The 21311-nt window shown below is 36.3% G+C and overlaps 3 protein-coding genes across 3 annotated transcripts; all 3 read right to left on the bottom strand.

Annotated features, from left to right (window-relative positions):
* Nucleotides 1-3601: 3601 nt before the first annotated feature.
* LOC120204779 (U-box domain-containing protein 9-like) lies at nt 3602-4874 on the bottom strand. The gene is made up of 2 exons (XM_039204799.1): nt 4689-4874; nt 3602-4612 (listed from the first exon to the last, which is right to left on the bottom strand). Exons 1-2 carry the CDS (start codon nt 4872-4874, stop codon nt 3602-3604), a joined length of 1197 nt encoding a protein of 398 aa, XP_039060730.1.
* A 4669-nt stretch (nt 4875-9543) lies between these two features.
* Nucleotides 9544-10111, bottom strand: LOC120204859. The gene has a single exon (XM_039204870.1). It carries the CDS (start codon nt 9983-9985, stop codon nt 9632-9634), a length of 354 nt encoding a protein of 117 aa, XP_039060801.1. The 5' UTR covers nt 9986-10111; the 3' UTR covers nt 9544-9631.
* Nucleotides 10112-11420: 1309 nt separating this feature from the next.
* On the bottom strand, nt 11421-13238 carry LOC120204858 (probable inorganic phosphate transporter 1-2). The gene has a single exon (XM_039204869.1). The coding sequence runs from the start codon at nt 13214-13216 to the stop codon at nt 11618-11620; it is 1599 nt and encodes a 532-aa protein (XP_039060800.1). The 5' UTR covers nt 13217-13238; the 3' UTR covers nt 11421-11617.
* Between the last annotated feature and the right edge of the window lie 8073 nt (nt 13239-21311).

The raw sequence follows: 21311 nt of genomic DNA, 5'->3' as shown, positions 1-21311 counted from the left end.
TGTTTTTATTTCAAATATCAAAGTATACTTCTAAAATCAGAGAAAATATTAATATGCCTGAGGAACACACTAGAGGATTCAGATATCTTTCGTGAGGCGCTTGGTAGTTATCAGGAAGGGAAACATGAAACTTCTGTAAATTGATCGGATTTCGGAAACAAGATCCTTATTAAAAGGGTTCAACTATTAACATATCAAATCAGACATTTAAATATTTATACTTCGAAACCATTTATGATTTTGGGCACATCAGAAAGACATTCAGGAACCTTACATTAGAATTATTTAAGATTCGGATGTAACAAGAGTGTTATCGTTACTCAAGCAAATCAAGGGCATTTTAATCATTACGATTCCTGAAGACTTCTTAGTAACTTACTCTAATAAGTGTAAAACGACGATTTGTAGTATTCAGGATTTATATTGAATTATCAAGATTTTACATCAAATCAAATTAAACATATCTCAACATTGCGATACTCAACAATCATTCGGACCGATATCCTTCAAAATATTCACTTCTTAATACTGATTGGACTAGTTGAATTGATCACAATCAAAATCACCACTAAACGGATCTCGAGAGGATGAACATGAATTCCGATGATATTATTTAATTATGTTATTGTAACGGTGCCTAGAATGATCGACGTGCTTGGGTCATGCTCCAAAACCTTTAAGGACGGCACAACACTTAGGTTTATTGGTGTTTTAAGAGTTTATCCAAATGACTGGCAACCACTTATTTCTATGTTATGATGTTATTTAGGTCATTTCAGTACTCGAGATTATCTTAGTCATTTCGGAGTTACAAAGTATTTTGATCGTTTCAAACAATTCGAATTCATAATATACTTCCGATAACTTAGTCATCAGGTATTTATTCTGAAATCAGAATATCCGAGTATGTAGCGATCTCGAAGTCTAGAAATCAATTTCAGAATTTTCCAATTAAATCATGAATTTAATCTATTAATCCGTAGTTATATCGTGTCAAGAATGAATTATTTGGTCATTTCCACTTTTAGGGAAGATCCATGTCATTTTTCATCTCAAGGGTATTTCAAATCATTTCATCCAAGTCTATCATATGCATTACTTCCGGTAAATAATCCTCATGTGATTATTCAAGAATCTGAATCCTAAGTCCTTTGCGATCCCGGAGGTCAATCGATTTTTTTCTAAACAAAACAAACATTTGAATCAGTGGTTTCATGGGATCAAGTATGACTTTTCAAGGTTATTTTTACTTTTAGGGACAATTCTTGTCTTTTTTCATTACAATGGTATTTTTGTCATTTCTCATCTAAGTATTTCATACATTAGAACCATTAACGAGGAATATCATCGTCATATTTCTTCCAAACATTTCAGACATTAAAACCATTAACGAGGAATATCATAATTTAAGTATTTAAGGGTTAATTGCTATACCAATTAATTGCTGAACAAAGATTTATTTCATAACAGTTTTCTAATATCTTATACGAGTCATCGAAGTCTTACTTAGTTTACTGAACTTTTTATCGTATTCAAGTTGAGTTCAGCTATAATTATCTATATATTATTAACCAATGATATTCAAACATGCAATGACCATTATCAACGTGTTTCGTAAAGCATACAAAAAGTACAATGTATTACTCGATTTTTCAGCCACATTGATCGACCATTTAAAGCCTATTCGATCGCTCTCGAACTTTAATTCAACATCCCATAAATTTTTAGATTACTAGATCTCGTGATTTTACGTCAGTTGGTAGGCTTGGTTCACGATGGGGAGCAACGAAAATCGACGATAATCAACTTCTTCAAACGGTCAAATGTCACAACCACCACGCTCCACCACGACGGTGGTGACGATAACATCGCGAGTAGACGAAGTGAAACAACACAAGGAGAATGGTAGTGTCGGCGGTGTTGAACACTGCTAACTCATCGGCGACGAAACAACGAAAATAGTGGGGGGAAATTGAACTCCGACGAACCTTTGAACGACGATTCACGGCTTTTGATAGCGATTCTCAGTGAGGGGTCAACGAGGTTTTGATCGTGGATTGACGATGATCACACCGGTAATGATGGTGCACGTACGGTCGCACGGTGTAGATCAAAGCTTCAACGGAAAAATGGGGAGAAGGGCGTGATTTTGGGAACCTGGTGAAGACCTGTCTATGCAAGTCAAAAGGCCACGGTTTCAAACCTTAGAATCCTAAATTTTTAATAGTTTCTTTATTTATATTCTGTTGGCTTAACCCAGAAAGGGTAAAATAAACTTTAACCCCCAAATTTTTTCCATTATTACGAATGAGTATTTCTTACAAAACGACAATTTAGTCCCTTAAAACTTTAAGAAACATTTTGCCCCAATTTTGGGGGTGTGACAAAAATACTTTATTAAACCCTAATATTTCATTAAAATGTCAATTATTATTAAGCCTATTGTTTTGAGATTTTAAAAATAAACTAAATATTTGGCCCAATTTACAAAGAAGAGATAAAACTTGTTTTACTAGATCAACAACAACAACAACAAAACTCTATTCCCATATGTAATGGGGTTAGGGGGAGGTAGGGTAGTAGGCTGCCCCCAATTCCATGTTAAGAGCAGCTTCCGTGGAAGATCTCCGACAATTAGAAAATTAAAAATAAAGATAAAATACAATGCATGTATAAATAAATAAATAAATACATACATAGTTGAACAGTCTTCTTATGCAGTCTTCATATGCGCGTCTATAATGGGAAGTATTCCCTGCAAATAAATCCCTGCGTAAAAAAAATCTCTGCATATAGACAGAAAACGTAAGACCCGACTAAATTTAAAAAGAGAAAACATAAAGAGAATGATACACAGAAGTCATCGATAGCAAGTTACGAGAAGGAATAAAATCAAATGGATTAAAACCTAAACTAAGACAACACTAATCCGCTATCATAGTTCTAAGCCTTCATAGATTCCAATGACAGAAACGTATAAATAGAAATCATGGAAATTACTAGATCAATATGATGAAATTTACAACCAACAACCAATTGGTCTAGTGGGATGAATTACTAGATTCCTTAAACAAGGTCAGAGGTTCAAATCATGACGTTTGTGTATGGAGCAAACTGGGTTGGGCGGGTTGCCCCCATAATGGGTCTCTGCAAATCTCTATCTGAATTAGTCGGTCAATAGATTGAATACCAATAATTAATTTAAAAAATATGAAATTACAAAATTAAGTATTAGCCCAATTACAATATGTGGGATTAGAAAGTATATCTATTCTAAATGCTCTCATCCATTTGATAATAAACGCTCAATTACCATGTTGCAGTCGATGGTGCTCCAACCTGTGACCTCTAGGAACAATAACGATTTTTTTAACTACTGAGATAAATTGGTTCACGTCCAATAAATTTAATATTTAATTTTTTCAACATTCATCATATTGAATTGATAACACATACACATTCGTAAATGCAATTACTTAAATCTTATGAATTGTATTTGAAATTGGTCAACATATAAATCCATGAATTTTAATACAAATGTGTTATTGAAGTTGGTTAACCTAAAAATTATTTCAAGTTCACTAAAAAGAATTTCAATTAGTCAAAAGTACTTTCCTATAGATAATGCTGGAAAAGCTTTATGTATTTTCAAAATGATGCTAATGGCCTTCCTTCTAGCTCTTGTCGTCCCTGTATCTGCAAGTTTTGCAAGAGTCTGCTTTTTAATTTCTTCACCTCTGATCACCATCAGCAGAGTCAGATCTTTTGAACACACGTTGTACAGGATCGCAACGCAGTTCTCCTTGCTACATTCCGAACTACTATGCCTTATGATCCGAAGCAGGCTCTGCAACGTTTTACAGTCCCCGAGTTCGTCGATGGCCGTTCGGTTCGTCGATAACATTGCGAGGATGACCAACAACTCGTCTACCAATATGCCGTCATTGATCTTCTCCAGGACCACTTCCACTGCTCCTTGCTCGACAAACTTCGCATTATTCGCGCGTACCTTACAAAGAGTGTATATCGTCGAGGCAGCGTCTCTGATTGCCGATGGATGCCCTCCGCGTAAGAGTTCGATTAGAGGTGCAACGGCGCCCGAATCCCCGATGATGAACTTGTTCGAATCGAGCGCCGATAAGCTTCCGAGTGTTGCTGCGGCGTTTCTTCTTGTTTCGATGGTCCCGAGCATCGTGTACTCGATAAGCAGAGGGATGACCGCAGGGTTTTCCGCTAGTTGTTTCTTATTGTTGGCATGGAGTGAAGCGTTGAACACCGTGGTTATCAGATCCTCACACAGATCGGGATCGGGATCGGACTCGGTCTTGGTTTCCGATAGTGGACTTAGCAACCTGGGGATGGCATCCTTAAACTCGCAAATCGCTGCCCTGTATGATTTCGAGTTCTTTGTTAGTCTCCGAAGCTCCTTCGCAGCTCGTTTTCGATCGGAATCCGACGACGACGTCATCAATCCGAGCAATGAGTTTAAGTAAATTGGGTCGACCTCGGTGCCCGCTTTTCCATCGACACCCTGGTAGAGTTCTTTCTGCGATTGAGGCCATGTTATGTTACATTCTTTCAACCACTTCTTCATGTGTGGCCTGGAATAAGTCTGGAAGTCAATTAAGATATCAAGGTCAACGATTGAGAAGAATAAACTAAAAGGATTTGAAGCATTGAAATCTAACCTGGGTTGAGGCCAAAGCAACAATGTCGCCCATGAATTCACCTAAAAGAGGTTTCTTAATCTTAAAATCTGCTAAAGAAGACAAGATTTTGATAGCTTCGATTGTTGTCTCAAATCCATAGTCATCATCTTCGACAATCTTCTTCACCACCGTCTGCAGCTCCTTCTTCAGCTCTGTTTCAGCCATTGAAAGAAAATGGAAGGTTTTGATTACCCAGTGAAGAGAAACAAAGATCAAATCTTTTTAAGAAGATGATGGAAAAATAAACGATTGACGGTGGAGTTTGACTCAGTGGATTTTGTTATAAGTTCTTTCTGGAGATACGAAGGGGAAAATGAAAATGGCAGTGAAATTTCTTATACGTTCTTATAGCAGTAGCATTAGGTGCGAATACTGGAACAAAACCTTTGGCTTTAATTTTTAGGGTAAAGTACATAAATTGTCCCCGACATAAGGTATTATTTTATTGAGTCACTCGACTATCAAAAGTTACAAAATGATCCCCCAATCAGAGGGTGTTGCTTTGATGAGTCCCTCGACTATTAAAAGTTACAAAATGATCATCTGACTACTCATTATGTTCCAGACTCGTCCTTTTCATTATGTTACAGAATCTCGAAAGATTATCATATCCGAGTCATGAAGTTAATGTCCAACTCAAACTACCATCGAAAAAGAAAAGGAAATACAGGTGTCAAGCACAAATAAAAATATTATTCTCATGCAGCGGTGATCGGGCAAAAAGACTTGACATTTACATGCATTTGCCGTAGACTAAGAGTAAGGCCAATAATATCTCATACTATCATTTTCTTTGCCGGTTCAAAATACCTAAATATATATGAAAAAAAGATTTTGAAGCTCAAATAAACGTGTGGCCTTGAAAACAAATTTATAGAATGCCTGTTATCTTTTCGGCACGGTATAAAGACCGTAAATGAGACGAGATAGATTGTGATTTATTCAAGATTGATTAATCAAAGCTCGATAAACAGCCGATTCAAATGGACTCCACTCGAGCTCAACTCATATTTTTAACGAGCCGAAACAAGTTACTTGACACTTGACTCGAAAATCTCGTGAGCATCTCGAAAGTATAATATATTAAAAAAATTATTTTAAAAAAATAAATTATTAAAATATTAATATTTATATGTTGAGTTTTTTTTAAAAAAATTATAGTATAAAGTTTTCATGTATTTAAGGTTTATGTTCGAATTTAAGTTTGAGGTTTCAATCGAGTCAAATTTTTTTTTTTTCGTTTCTAGCCTTTTTGAGATTTTACGAGCTTCAGTTCATGATTTTGAGTTCGAGTCGAACTTGAAAATTTTAGGTCTGCGAGTTTTCGAGTCGAGTAGAGTTCAGCGATACTTGAACTCGACTTGACTCGTTTGTAGCCCTGGCGCGGTAAATATAATTTTATTAATAAAAGTAAAATTAATGAAAGGTCAAAAGATTGACTACTTGCCACGATCTAGGAATTGCTAGGAGCCTTGGTCGGAGTTAGAGAGTAATCCACCGTCACTTGAAAGAGAGGTTGACTGCTTGCCATTTTCAACACCGGCTTGATTGACCGGAGAGAAAAAGATTTATGAACCCTACCTAGGTTTGCTTGATTCAAAAGCAAACCACTCTTCTGAAAACCACCAACGGTGTTGGTTCAAGACCCTTCATAAGGAAAAATCAAAAACATCAAACGATTGAATAATAATTATTATTATTATTATTTTCTCAGGAAGCAATTTTATTAATTAGGAACTGTTAAACCGAGAATCTCGTTAAAAACCTCTCTAAACTTAATTGGAGAAAAAGAGTGTTCACGAAAAATAAAATACAACAGGAAGACCTCGCCAAATACACATAAAACATATGCACCCCCTCCAAATAGCCTCGCAAACACTCATCTCAAGGAACTTTGTAAATCATCCTCGATAAACTGTCAATCTCAAGGAATAATGTTAGGGATCGCAAATTGATACAATTTCGTGGACTTCGTACTTTATCCGCTCCGATTAGGGCGGGGATGGATATAATTTTAGTGGGTAGTGGAAGGGTGTGGATTTAGAAAGTGGTACCCGTCGCGGGTAGTGGGCGGGTGATGGGTTTGAGACCTTACCCGCCCCGCATCCGTCCGCCCACTAAATACATATTAAATTTTGGATCATTATGAATTTAGGTATAATTTTAGATACTAATTTATAAATCTTAATATTGTATAAGATATAACTTATAATTTAACCAAATATTAGGTATAATTTTAGAGACTAATATTGTGTTTCTTAATGGACGTGTTTGTTTTATATTTGTTGCTTATGTATAACTTATGGTTGCTGTCAGGCGGGTCTAGCCGAGTACTTCTCCAATTGGGTAGTGGGTGTGAGGATGGATTTGAGAATGTACTCGTGTGGGCGGGTGCGGATTTAAAAAATTTACCCATCATGGGTGGTGAGCGGGTGGTGGATTTGAAAATATTAGGTGGACACGGGGATAGGAGAGGGGGTATCCGCATCCAACCCGCCCGTTTGTCATCCTTAAATATTGTCCACCACCTCCACGGCCGAACTAAAGGGTTACTAATCCAATTTAGCACCACCCTAGAATCCAACACCACTCGTAGTCCTGACCTTCCTATCCAGTTTGCCTCAATAAACGTCGCCAAAGCAGATTTGATTGCCAGTACAGTGGCATAATTCGAGTTGCCTCCATGGCACGACCCTACAAATAAAGCACGGATTGCACCCTCTGGCGTTGTTAATAAGCCTCCATATCCTGAAATGGCATCAGTGAAGAACCCACAAACTATAAACCTAGTACCCTCCTGCGACTGAGAGTTCGAAATTTGCTTATTCACCTCCGAGCAACACGCTGTAGGATTGTCCCACCATCCATCAACATTCACCAACACCTCTTCCTTAGACGCCTTGATCCAAATTAACGCCCGCAATTTCGTATTAAAAGATGATTCACATCTTCCAGTGCTGAATCACACCAGCTGCACTGAATGGAATCAACACCCACCCCTTCAATCAGCTCACCCTCCTCTGCCGAATACAGTAAAAGATGGAGAACCTCTGTGACCATGATGAACAAAAAGGGTGATAAAGGATCTCCTTGCCGAAGACCCTTTTCATCTAAACACCCTAGTCGGAGACCGTTTACCAGTACCGAAACCCTCGCAGAAGAAATGCACTCTAGAATCCAACTTCTCCATTTCAATCTAAATCCCATCTTCAACATAACTAAATCCAGAAACTCCCACCTCACACAATCATATGCCTTTGAGAAGTCTTGCTTTAAGACCACTCCCCCGTTCTCGCCTCCTCCTTGTTCCATTGTGTGAATCACTTCACTTGCGACCAAAACCCCATCTAAGATTGTCTTCCTCTCACAAATGCACATTGTTCATCACTTATTACTTTGTCCAGCACCGTGCACACACGTCTAGAAAGCACTTTAGCAACAATCTTATAAATTGAACTTACTAAGCTTATCGGCCTAAAATCTAAATTTCCCACCGGGTTGCTGATTTTTGGAATTAGGGCGATAAATGATGGGTTTACGCTTGAAGACAGCCTCCCCGAGCTATGAAAGTTGTTCATCAATTCTGCTAATCCACCTTTTACCTTTTCCCTGCACTGTTTATAAAATTTCATATTGAATCCATCGGACCAGTTGCTTTGGAATCGTCACAACTCCAAATGGCAAAATCAAAATTCACCTTTAAATTTTGGGTAAATTGCAGGAAGAATTTTGGGATAATATCAAAATTCCCTAGCAAGAAGAATTTTCGTTTCTAAATTGCAAGTAGATTACGTATTGACCGATGATAATAGTTTCTTTTCTTTTCTTGGGATAATATCAAAATTCACCTTTAAATTTTGGATAAATTACAAATTTGGTAATTGAACTTTACTCTTTCCCTTATTTCACTCATCAACTACTTTAAATCTTAACAATTTATTCATTGAACATTGGGTTTTTTTTGTCACTCGACCATCAAATAGCTAACAGCGCTAAAAATTGACAGTTTATATAGATGCAGAACGACGCCTTTTTGGTAAAAATTTTATTTGTTTTTAAAACGACATCATTTTTAACTTCGTTAATTGTTTAACGACAGAGTGACCAAAATAAGAAAGAGGGTAAAGTTTAATGACCAAGAAAACTCAATGTATTAAGTTCAATGATAAAATTGAAAACTTTTAAAGTTCAGTGAGCAAAATATGAGAGTAAAATTCAATGAAGAAATTTGTAACTTACCCTCAAATTTTATATTGCAATCACTTTGGTCCTTATTTATTATTTTAAATTATTTTAATTTTCAACATTTCAATTTTGTTCAAAATGATTCTTATTCGAATAGAAATAACAGTGCACGTTCAACAGATGAACCTAATGGTTGAAGAACTTGGTGGCGGTGATCTCGACTATCCAGGGTTTCAAATCACAGTCGAAAACGTGATTTCGTCCGAGAAATAACAGTTTCGCCGCTATCCGAGTTACCCGCTACCCCGCAATAGCGCTCGCGACGACCACATTAACGCCCGCGACGGCCACAATCACGGTAAACCCGAAATGAACGAAAACGCGATTGCGACCGCGATTTGAAACCGATTTGAAACCTGCCATCAACTAATCATAGAAAAGCAAGAAAGCTAAATTACTAGCTTCTGAAGATTAGTAGTTTCAAAAAGCACTTGAAGCAACCAAATTGACATTCTTAGCTAAAAGAACAATTAAAAACAGATACCAACGCATACCAGTTCATCAGATGAATCTAAATGCTGCAAAGTTAACAAATAATGACCAATTAAGCCAATTTTATCCTAAAAAGCACTTAAAACCACCAGATTTAGCTGAAACCCAGACCATGATCATTTAATTAAATTCTATTAAAATTGTATGAAAATACAAAACATTAGTAAATTAACAACAATGGCACCTCATTTACAGTAACGATCGGCTTTCTTCTTAACACGATCATCGAGGGCTTGTTCCACGGACAGGGCTTTAGGGTTTTTGGGATCGTAGCCGAATTTCTTAGTCTCGACGGGGAACAACTCCTCGTACTTCATCTTTTTAGCGGCGTCGATGGTGTAGATATCGCTTCCACCAGCTCCGGAACCTTCGACATCGGCGGCGGCAGAAGCGTCGAGGGCAGGCTGGGAATCATCACCGTCGGCGTTCTTTTTCTTCTTGTGCTTCTTCTTGCTTTTGTCGATTGATTTGCGAGTGGCTAAGCTTCCTCCTTTGAAGGTTAATCTACCTCCTTTCACCCTCTCGTAGGCCTCCGACATCGCTCTGCAATGAATCTTCTTCTTCTTGTTGTTTTTGAAGAATTGATTTCTGGTTTTTACCTGGAATTCTGTGGATTCCACCCTCCAATTTAGGGTTTAAAATTCCTCAAATCGAATTAGGATTCCCGTTTATTTAATTGGACTTTCCAATATATGGCCCAGACATCGGGATTGTCAGAAGTATAAGGCTTAAACCTCAAATGGTCAATAAATAAATAAATAAATAAATAAATAAATAATTATATATATATTAGTAATTATTTTATTGCTCTCTCGATTTCAAGACTTCGCTTAATTAATCCGGATCGACCCATGTCGCACACCTAACTTTAGTATATGAGTCTTTCAACTGGAATTTTTTGCATACACATGGACTTAAACTAAAGACATGTGATATCAAACTACTTACTACTTAAATCAATTTATTTTGGTATATATTACTATCTCCGTCTCATAAAAACTCTCTCTCATTGACTTTTAAAAAGTCAAAATTTTTAAACTTTGACCTTGATTATTTTAAATATTTTAAATAATTAATTTTTACAAAATATATATTTAAAAACTACTGAAAGTTTTTAAAATATATTTTTACATATTTTTATCAATTATAAGTTTTAAATAATAATTAATCAAAATTTTAAAAAAATTAATAATAAACAATTTTTATGGGACAAAGGAGTAATTATTTTGATGAAAAATAATATATAAAAATTGATCGTTAACTAATCCATAATTTTCACGTAGAATACTTAATAGCAAACATTTAGAGTAAATTTTAATGTTACATATTTTGAATTGGGTGTCCACCTCAGTTGGTAGATCACAAGGTTCTTAATCTTGTGGTCGTGGGATCAAGTCCCACGGTAGGCAATTTATAATTCTGAAGGTCTTTCACGGAAGCTGCTCTCATTCTGACGTTGGGGGCAACCTACTACCCTACCTCTCCCTTACCCCATTACATATGAGAATAGGGTCAGCTAATTTTTTAATTTTTAATGTTACATATTTTACTTTTAATATTTTTATATAAAAATAAAAGAAATAAAAAATTGGAGATGTATGTTTTTCAAAAGGTAAGTTGCCCAATCTTAATATGTATATATATATTTTTTCTATTTTATCAATGACACTTTTTGGTTAAATTTTTTCAGATAAAATCTTACAATTCTATTTTATAATTCTTATTATTTTATTTTTTTTAATTAATCACTGGTATCCGATCTATTGACCGACTAATTCAGATCGGATATTGCAAAGGTAAGGGCGACCCTCCCAAACCAGTTTGCTCCATTCTCAAACGTCAGTATTCGAACCCCTGACCTTGGTTAAAAGACCTAGTGTCTCATCCCACTAGACATTGTTGGTATTCTTATTATTTTCTTATTCAAGCTTTAATGGTGACTGTACAGACAAGCTTTAAGCACAATTACAGATACTAATAACACATTATTATTTTGATTTGGGGATGATCCCTCACAAATCACACTTTAGACTTTAAAAAAAACACATAATCCGGTAATTAAAGTACTATATGATTATCATCACATGAACACAGCTCACATTATTTTACTGCTTGAATTCCTTCTCCTGTTTGTTTTTGATCCGAAACATCCTAGTTGAATTTGTCATAGGTCAGGCAGCAGAAACTTTCTCGATCGAAGTTGTCTGCTTGTGCTCATCGTCTTCTTCGTTTTCACCCGTCAGCTCTTCCAGCGATTTCCCCTTGGATTCCGGCACCATAAAAGTGCAAAGAAAACCGAGACAGTTGACTGCACCGAGCACCATTAGTGTCTTTCCAACTCCTATACCATGAGGGTATCCTGCATCGGGTTTCGTTTGGCTTTGTGAAGCATACAAGAACCCGAACGCGCCGACGATCGCACCGGCCTTTCCGGCCGCGGCCGATATCCCGTGGCAGGTCGATCGCAACCTGGCGGGGAAGATTTCAGCCGGGACGACGAACGTCGTCGCGTTCGGTCCGAAGTTTGCGAAGAAGAAGGTCAATGAGTACATGACGAGGAAGCCTGCATTGTGGGATTTCCAGTGATTGTATGGGATGGCTAGTGCAAACATGAACACGGTCATGAAGAAGAATCCGATCAATTGGATCGTGAACCGACCGATGTGATCGATCAACGCTACGGTGAACCAGTACCCCGGTACCGTGCCACAGAGTGCGATGAGCGTTTGAGCCCTCGCGACTCGATAAACCTCGTGTGTCGCACTCATTTTTTCGGCTTTCGGGAGCCACCCGATTGCGGTGAAGATGTCTTTTTGGAACAGATTGGAGCTGTAAAATGCTATGTCTAATAAGAACCAAGTGGAAGTTGTTCCGAGCAAGTGTAATCCATGGCGTTTGGCGAATTCTTTACTGAATAGACCGAAAGAATTCGATGGTGCTGTGATTATCTTCTCTATCTTCTCTTCGTCGGGTTTGAGCTCGACGTTTAGTACTTTTGACATGTCTGCGGCGGCCTGTTTGCTGTTTCGGGCAATCAAGGCGGTGTACCGGGCTGTTTCCGGCATCTTCATTCGCCAGTAGTAGGTGAGAAGAGCCGGAACTGCCCCGAACATCACTATGATCCGCCAAATATAGTCGGCTTGAGGTACAGTCGATTTTTGCCCAATAAGCCAATATGGATCTGCCTTATAGGCATGATCAAATGTGAATGACACAATCAGAGCAACAATCCCACCGGCTAAAATCCCGAACCCCTGCATCGCGAACACCGCAGCGATAAATGCGCCGCGAGTCTTCTTGTTGGCGTATTCCGACATGATCGTGGCCGATAAGGGATAATCGCCACCGATTCCGAAACCGAGCCAGAACCGGAAGAAACAAAGTGTTGCCATGACACCATTAGGGTTATCTCCAAATGAAAGTCCAGAGCCAATGGAACATACCACCATTAGCATCAACGTAAGTCCATAAACCCGTTTCCGGCCTAATTTATCACCGAGCCACCCAAAGAAAAGCTGACCGGTTAAAGTCCCAACAAAGGCGACGCCATTAACGGCAGCCGCGACATTCGGCGGCAATGTTCCGGGCTTGTGATCCTTCTCATCGTGGTAATAAATCCGACCGAGCAGTTTGGTAATAAGAGAGATGCAAAAAAGGTCATAAGCATCGGTGAAAAACCCCATCCCCGCTATCACAATCGCAGTGAAATGGTACCATTGAGTCTTTGCAGCATCCAAGGCATGAAGGACTCCGAGCTGGTTGTTCGACATCGCAGACGTTTTACCTGAAACAACACCAAAAAAGACATTAAAACAAACAGTTGAACAGTTGGTCTTAAAGTTTCAGAAATATCTGACCTTTTCGAAGACAAGAAGAACCAGTTTGTCTGGTGATCAGTAATCCAAGGTATTTAACTCCTAGGAGGAGCTTCGGGTATCAAACGGCATATACCCTTTTGTATTCCTTCGATTATTTCCTGGAAAATCAATGGACTTTGACAACAATGTCGTCGCCTGTTTCTTCTGTAATATGTTGTTACATTAAACCGCGTTATTTAAATTACGGTCGCAACCCGTGCAGTGGAGGATTCAAAAATATTTTTGAGGGTGAGCACACAAATGTTCATCACAATATTTTTAAATCGGGTGAGTACAAATAAAATTTCAGGGTTGACACCGTTAATAAAATAAGTAACTAATCAAAGAAAACTCAGATTTTAGGATGGGCAAAAAAAATTCAGGGTAGACACCATTAGTAAATTAACTAACCGATGAAACCAAATTGTAACTTCGTCACTGATTATGGGTATCGCAATCATTCAATAATAATATCAGACAACACCGTTATCACTATATAACGATCGCTATTACGATCGGACCACTATTTAAACATTTCAGGCCAACACGGCTACAATCCTAAGATAATGTTTAAGGCAAAGGGACATGGTTATAACTTGTCTTGTCATTGATATTTCTTTGTTCTACGTCGATCTCCCAGGCATATAATTTAAAGAGAAGTATGATAGGTATAGCTGGTGAAAGCTATATGAATTATATACAAATAATAAAATAGTTTGAAATGATTGTAACGCCATAAAATGATTTGATTACACACACGATGCGTTATAAAAAAGAGAATAATTTCAATATTACCATAAAGAGCCTTGACCTATAAAAATATTTTAGGTAAGCTAGAGGTTTAGTACTCGACTATCATTAAGATGATACCGTTCTGGTCATTCAACTATTCTTTTAGTAGCACGAATCAAACGACCAGAGTGAGAGGTGAATAGGGATGGCAACGGGCCGGGTTCGGGCCGGGTATTGGTCCCCCCGTCCTCGTCTCCGTTTAAAAAATCGGTACTCGTCCCCGTTTAAAAAATCGCGGGGATTTAAACGGGGATCCCCGTTGGGTAATCGGGGAAAACCGTGGGGAAACGGGTATCCCCGTTTAGCATAAACGGTTATTTAAACGGGTATTAGGCTGGGTATTGGGTCGGGTATTGGGCCGAGAATCGGGCCGGGTATATATATATATTTAAATTAAATATATAAATATATATTTTATTTAAATTAAATTTATTAATATTATATATATATATATAATTATTTTTAATATTTATCGGGTCGGGTATCGGGGCGGGGATTACCAAACCCGTCCCCGTCCCCGTTTAAAATAAATGGGTTTTCCCCGTCCCGGTTTATCATCCCCGAACCCGACCCGTTTAATTCGGTTTTCGGTTTTTCCCGTCGGGTTCGGGTTTTTTTGCCATCCCTAGAGGTGAATGCGGTGTTTGGGATTTCATTATATTTTATCATCTGTTGGAAAATCTTTAACCATAAGGATTAAACGAAGAAATTATTATTTGTCATTTATACAAAATAATTTTAGCTTTGTTGGTGACTTTCAACAATGGTACTTAGTTTATCTTAGTAGTATTTGTCAACTCTGCATTTCTAACCTCATTTTTTCTCACAAGCATTTCATCAAACATCTATACTTCACCTGAGATGACATGTATCTAACATTACACCTCGAATCGTTGATGGTCCCGATAGTCCCTTATTCGAGTCTTCTCTCAATTGACCCTTATTCAAGTCAATACCTCTACATAATTCAAAGTTAGATTAGAATTTCCCATGCATCCCCGACTGAAAAGTTACGCTGCAAATGAGAAGAGAGAAGCAAAAAAGGAAATTCGATATCGAAAAGGAATTTGGGGTTTAGAATGAAATTTAAGGATTGTGTTGCAAGTTTTAAAAGTTGGGGGACCTAAATGCAAGCGCCTGAAAAATTCAGTGACCATATTGCAAATGTACTAACGGCAGTGTAACGGCGTCAAACGGCCGGTTACGTCGGGGACCATATTGCAAACGAACTAAATGTTGAGGGACTGTATTGCAAACGAACTAAATGATTGGGGACTGTATTGCAAATTTTAAAAGTTGGGGGAACTAAATGAAAGCTTTAGAAAAATTCAGTTACCATTACTATACTTTACCCTTTCTTTTATAGAACGAATATTTTATTTTATTTCTTAAGGACAAATACTTGTTTATTATTTATTATTAACTGCTAAGAATGACAAAATCTGTAGCATAGTTTTCCTCGAACCTTTGTAACATGCTTAATATTCTACAGCTTAGCGCAAATGTCTGGCAAATTTAGGGGATGGCAAACAAGGTTGTTAGAAAGATCAAGAACGGCCAGTTTGTCTTGTGTTTTGATGAATTCTGGAAATTCAGTAAGGTTGCATGAGCTTAGGATTAGGATCCTTAGTTGAGGAAAAGTGAAACTTTTGTCGTCACTTTCAGTTAACAAGCTTATATCGAATAGGTAAAGACCCCTCGAGCTATTGAGTTTGAAGAACATGTCAAGCTTCATGGATGTGGAGCTATCGTCTTCAAAAGAAAGCCATTCAAGTCTTGGAAGTTGAAGGATTGACTTGTGGATTGGTCCTGATAAATAATTGTTCTTCGGTCCCAATTTCTCAATCGATGAAGAAGATGCATCCGGAAACTCGTCGATTTTCCCAACCAGTTGATTTCTTTCGAGACAAAGTTCCCGCAATGAATGAAGAGTAAATAAAAAGAAGGTATTGATCCATAGAGCTTGTTCCCTTCCAAATGGAGATATGTAAGATTTGGAACTCCAAATCTATGACAGGGAGGGATTAGACCATTGAAATTGTTGTACGATAGATCCTGGTTCACCAGGTGACTTTGATTTGCAATTGACCATGGAATGAATCCAAAAAGATTACAATCATCAAGAGTTAAATCCTCCAAGAACATAAGATTCCCAATTGATTTAGGTAGTTTGATAGACTCAACACTCGCAGGTTGGAAAGTGATAGAGATGTGGTTTCACACCATTTAGTACTGTGAGTTGACATGTCCACACCATCCAAATAAAGCTCCTTGAGAAACAAATTAGGGTTCTCTAGTCTCAGAGTAAGTAAATGATCATAGCCATCACCATTTCTCCTATAGCAACCATCTTGATAAGAGAGATCAAGAGAAACTAACCTTGTTAAGAACGAGATCTCCACTGGAATTTGGCCATGGAAACATGAGCTTGAAAGGTTGAGATGAGTTAGATTTTGGAGTTTATCAAACCCATACGAAAGCAGAGTGGTGTTGAAGTTGTTTCCAGCAAGGTTAAGGCGTAGAGGATGATGGAGATCGAAAATCGAGTGAAAGTTGCCTGAAAGGTTTTTGTAGCTAAGATCAAGTCCAACAAGGATTCAATGAGCTTGTGTTGTATGTTTCACTCTTCATTCATGAATTGGATGAACATACTGATCTTGTTGTATATTCTGAAAATAAAAAATAGCCCGGTTTTAATTAGGCCAGTTCAATGTCTCCCCAGGTTGAAATATTACACCGGACAAGGCAGCCTGCCCGAATATAAACCGGTTGATCGGATTTTTCAACCACAGATTGCTATACATCCTATACATTAGGGTCACTGTGCCTAATTGTAGCTTGCTGAAATTCAGTTACCATATATAAAAGAGAATCTCAAAGCTGAGAATTCAGTTACTGTGACTCGGGTGTAAGTGTCATACATGGGAATGTATCCGACAAGGGTATAGCTAGATTTTCCAAAGTTTTTCTATGTATTTGGAGGATATCATTAGAGGTCATCCCCAATACATAAATTTCCAGTTTACATGTATGACCTCCAAATCACAAGCATTTCAAATGTCTCGATAAACTCATTCAAATAAACATGTATTTCCAACACTTAAGGAAAAAGAAAGGCAAACCCTTTACCATAATAGTGCAAGGAAATCCAGGGAAACAACAGAAAGGAAATACCTTGTAGAGTTGCTCGGCAATGGCGGCACCAACGACGCCTGTGTAAAAAGCTGCAATATAAAGAGTAACAAGAGGCGTAACAGATTTGGGTCTTGAGTAAGGCTCTAACATGTCCCAAAGAAGCGTTCTTTCCCAATTTCTGTAAACATAATCTGCATATTTTCTCCATAGATAGCTCGCCATTTTCGCTTTTCCCACCTCTTTACTGGTACTTTTCTTTATGGTTATTTATTTCAAAGCATCTGAATCCAGTAGATGATTTATGTTGAAACTCACTTTGATTATGGCAAAGCGTGAGATGTGATGGCTTGGTGCGAGAGAAGTTAAAGCTTCTCAATTGCACTAGCAAAAGACAATTCAAATCGATTCTCAAAGAAGTAAAACCACCCATTTTGTCATCCAATCCAAGCAAATGGGGACTAACTAACAAGCAGAAATCAAGAACCAATGTACATAGTTCGAACCATTTACACAAGAGTGGTGGTAGCCTACGTTAATCGGACTCGAATTCGAGTACAAGAACACGTGTTTTCCAAGTTCTTCATGAATTGTAATGACTAATGAGAATTGAGAGGATTATATCCCATAATCATTTTTCTTACCGAATAGCCTACGATGATTACAAGTTAATAGCTAAACTATTAACTAGGCACACGCAACTGCTCGAACTCAAATCCCAATAGTATATGAATACGTATGCCACATAATTCGTGTTTTCACATAATTCGTTTGCTAATCGTCGTAATACCTAGGGCTATAAATAAGACGAGACAGATTGTGAGCTACTAGAGATTGAATCGGTCAAAGCTCAATAAATACTCGACTCAAGCTCTTAACGAGCTGCTTGATACTCGACTCGAAAAGTTTGCGAGGAACTCAAAAATATAAGAAAAGAAAAGAAAAGAAAAGAAAATAGAAGAGAAGTAGAAACAAGGTTACAGGTGAAAAACTATGACTTCTACTACTGCAAGCCATCAAAGTTGCACTTAACACTGAATCAATTATAATATTTAATTTATAGTGGATAAAATTTTACATATAGATTTTTTTAATAATACGGAGTGATTACAAAATATTATTTAAAATAAAATGAATTCAATGAAAGTCAAACAAAACAGGTTCAAAATAATTACAAGATAGTATCAATTGTAAATCCGCAGACGACAGAACTTGATGTTCACTTAATCTCGTTTGCTGATCGTCGTAATACCTAGGACTATAAATAAGACGAGACAGATTGTGAGCTACTAGAGATCGAATCGGTCAAAGCTCAATAAATACTCGACTCGAGCTCTTAATGAGCCAAAACGAGCTGTTTGATACTCGACTCGAAAAGCTCGCGAGCAACTCAAAAATATAATATATTAAGATTTTATTTAAAAATAAATAAATTATTAATAATATTAACATTTATGTGTTGATTTTTTTAAATATATTATAAGGTTTTTATGTATTTAAGATTCAGGTTCGAGTTTGAACTTCAATCTAGTTAAGTTTGAGATTTTTTTTTCTTTCCGAGCTTTTACGAGACTCAATTCATGGTTTCAAGTTTGAGTCGAGCTCCATTTTAGAATTTTTTTAGTAGAGTCGAACTCGACAATACTCGAACTCCACTCGACTCGTTTACAACCCTAGTAATAGCATTCCACCATGGGTACAAAATAACATTCCCTGTCGTAAAGTACAAAGCATACTGACAATAGTAGTAAATGATACATAGAGTTGAAAGAACAAATGGAACCCCCTCCGGTTTCCCAGGTTGTTAGCTAGTCAAAAAAAAAAAAAAAACAACCCACATGGCCGAGCACACATCAATCGACAACAAATTTGGTTCCATTAAGACAAAGACTCCACCTTTGCTGTCCATTTCCCACTTCCCACCTTGGGCCACTTGTTTTAGGTCTCCATCTTCGTCTCTAAGCATGAAAACGAATTTGAAGTTGCAGATCTAATACGTTCGTCTTGTCTCGTTTTGATTTTATAGTCCGGCTTTATCATCTCTGGTATCATTATCATTAAGGGTGTTCAAATAACCGAACTAATTCGGTTAACCGACCGAACCGAATTAGTTCGGTTATCGAATTAGTTCGGTCGGTTAACGGTTAAAAAATTTTTTAGAATTCGGTTAACGGTTAATTCGGTTCGAATTCGGTTAATTAACCGAAATTAAATTTTAAATTTTAAATATATTATATATAACATATGGGCTCAACCCAAATCATTTAAAACCTAATTAATAATTTAAGATCCAATAATTTTTAAACTTAAATCAATATTAATTAATTAAAAAATTATATAAATTTTTTATTTTATAATTATATATTATTTAAATTATTTGTAAACTATTTTTTTAATTAAAAAATATTAAATATATTATATATAACATATGGGTTAAGCCCAAACCATTTAAAACCCAATTAATAATTTAAAATCCAATAACTTTTAAACTTAAATCAATATTAATTAATTAAAAAATTTATCTAAATTTTTATTTTATAATTATATATTACTTAAATTAATTATAAACTTTTTTTGAATTAAAAAATATTTAATTTTTATATAAATTAGAAAATTTTAAAAAAAATTCGGTTAATTCGAAATTAACCGAATTAACCGAAATTTATTCGGTTCGGTTAATATGTTCGAAAAAAAAATTCGTTTCGGTTAACGGTTAAAGAAAAAAAAAAGTTTGGTTAATTCGGTTATGGTTAATTCGGTTCGGTCGGCCACCATTTTAACCGAATGAACACCCCTAATTATCATACACTTATTATGCAATGTCAGTGATAAAAGAAAATATTATTTTCCTTAGATGGCCTAAATACGAACAGTTACGTGTGCGGAACATATGTACATTATTAATAGGTTAAGGGAGATTATAAACATATACTACTTTATAATCATTTCACGGTTATTAAGAGGTTAAATCAAATTTTATCCTTTATTATTGAATTTTTTGGGTTAATTAATATAAAAATTATACATTCATTTGATTCGTTCCGACCAACTCTAAAACTTTAGAGGACGTGGAAAAAAATCTCCAGGAAAAAGATCTCAAATATTTAACACCTCTCGCGAAGTCGTAACTAGTTGATATAATTTCTTATAAACCCACTTGACCTAATAGAATCAGGTTCACTATCACCTGATTTTATCCGCTCGGCCTTCTAACATGTAGGTAACAATTATGATGCTACGTCTAACACGCATTAAAGACCCACTATAAAACTTCTCGAGTATGACTGAGAGACGAGTTGCAAGCTCAATGAAATTATCTGTCTTAATTCTTCAATTTCTACCTCCTCATGGGGACAGAGTATTTGGACATTAACTTATAATCGATCTACCACAGTCTATAATTCTTCGTCTAAATCAAAAAAAGTGAACCGACAATAACCGTTAAAAGTCATTTGATCCCATCAGCAAAGATTAATATTAAGATATAAATAAGTTCAAAAGCTAAAAAATAAAATTCTAGATTATCATTTAACTTTAAAATACCAAACACGATATGATAATTCGATATGAATACTATATAAAAATAAAAAATTAATATTTTTTTTACTCTCAATTTTTTTTAAATTCCGAATTTTTTATATTTTATTAAATTGAATTTACAAATTAATTGATGTAATTTTGAGACATGAATGAGAAGAGTGAAGACAACGTTTCACCAAACATGCTAAAATTTCAATGCTATGAGCAATAAAGAGACACCTCGTTCCAAAGTGTCGATAGCTTCCATAAACGATAAAGAACCGACAGCAAACATCAAAGTTTTTGGATTCTTTTATTTTTTTAGTAAGTAATCAAATCGATGCTTCTAATCATCAAAATAATTAGGTTTGATTATACAATAAGTGTCAAAATTATATCGCATTTCTTAAATAGGTGTCCAAATTTTTTTTTAATTATCCAATTGTCTAACGTTACAATTGTTATAAATTTAGGTGTCCGAGATATAACGACCGTTAAAAAAAATTCGTTAAGTGGCAGGTTTCATGCACTGGTAATTTTGAATTTTTTAAAAGAAAAAATATAT

Source organism: Hibiscus syriacus, unplaced genomic scaffold (genome assembly GCF_006381635.1).
Source record: "Hibiscus syriacus cultivar Baekdansim isolate YM2019G1 unplaced genomic scaffold, ASM638163v2 tig00011718_pilon, whole genome shotgun sequence".
Taxonomy (NCBI): Eukaryota; Viridiplantae; Streptophyta; class Magnoliopsida; order Malvales; family Malvaceae; genus Hibiscus; species Hibiscus syriacus.
This window is presented reverse-complemented; position numbering and strand designations above follow the sequence as displayed.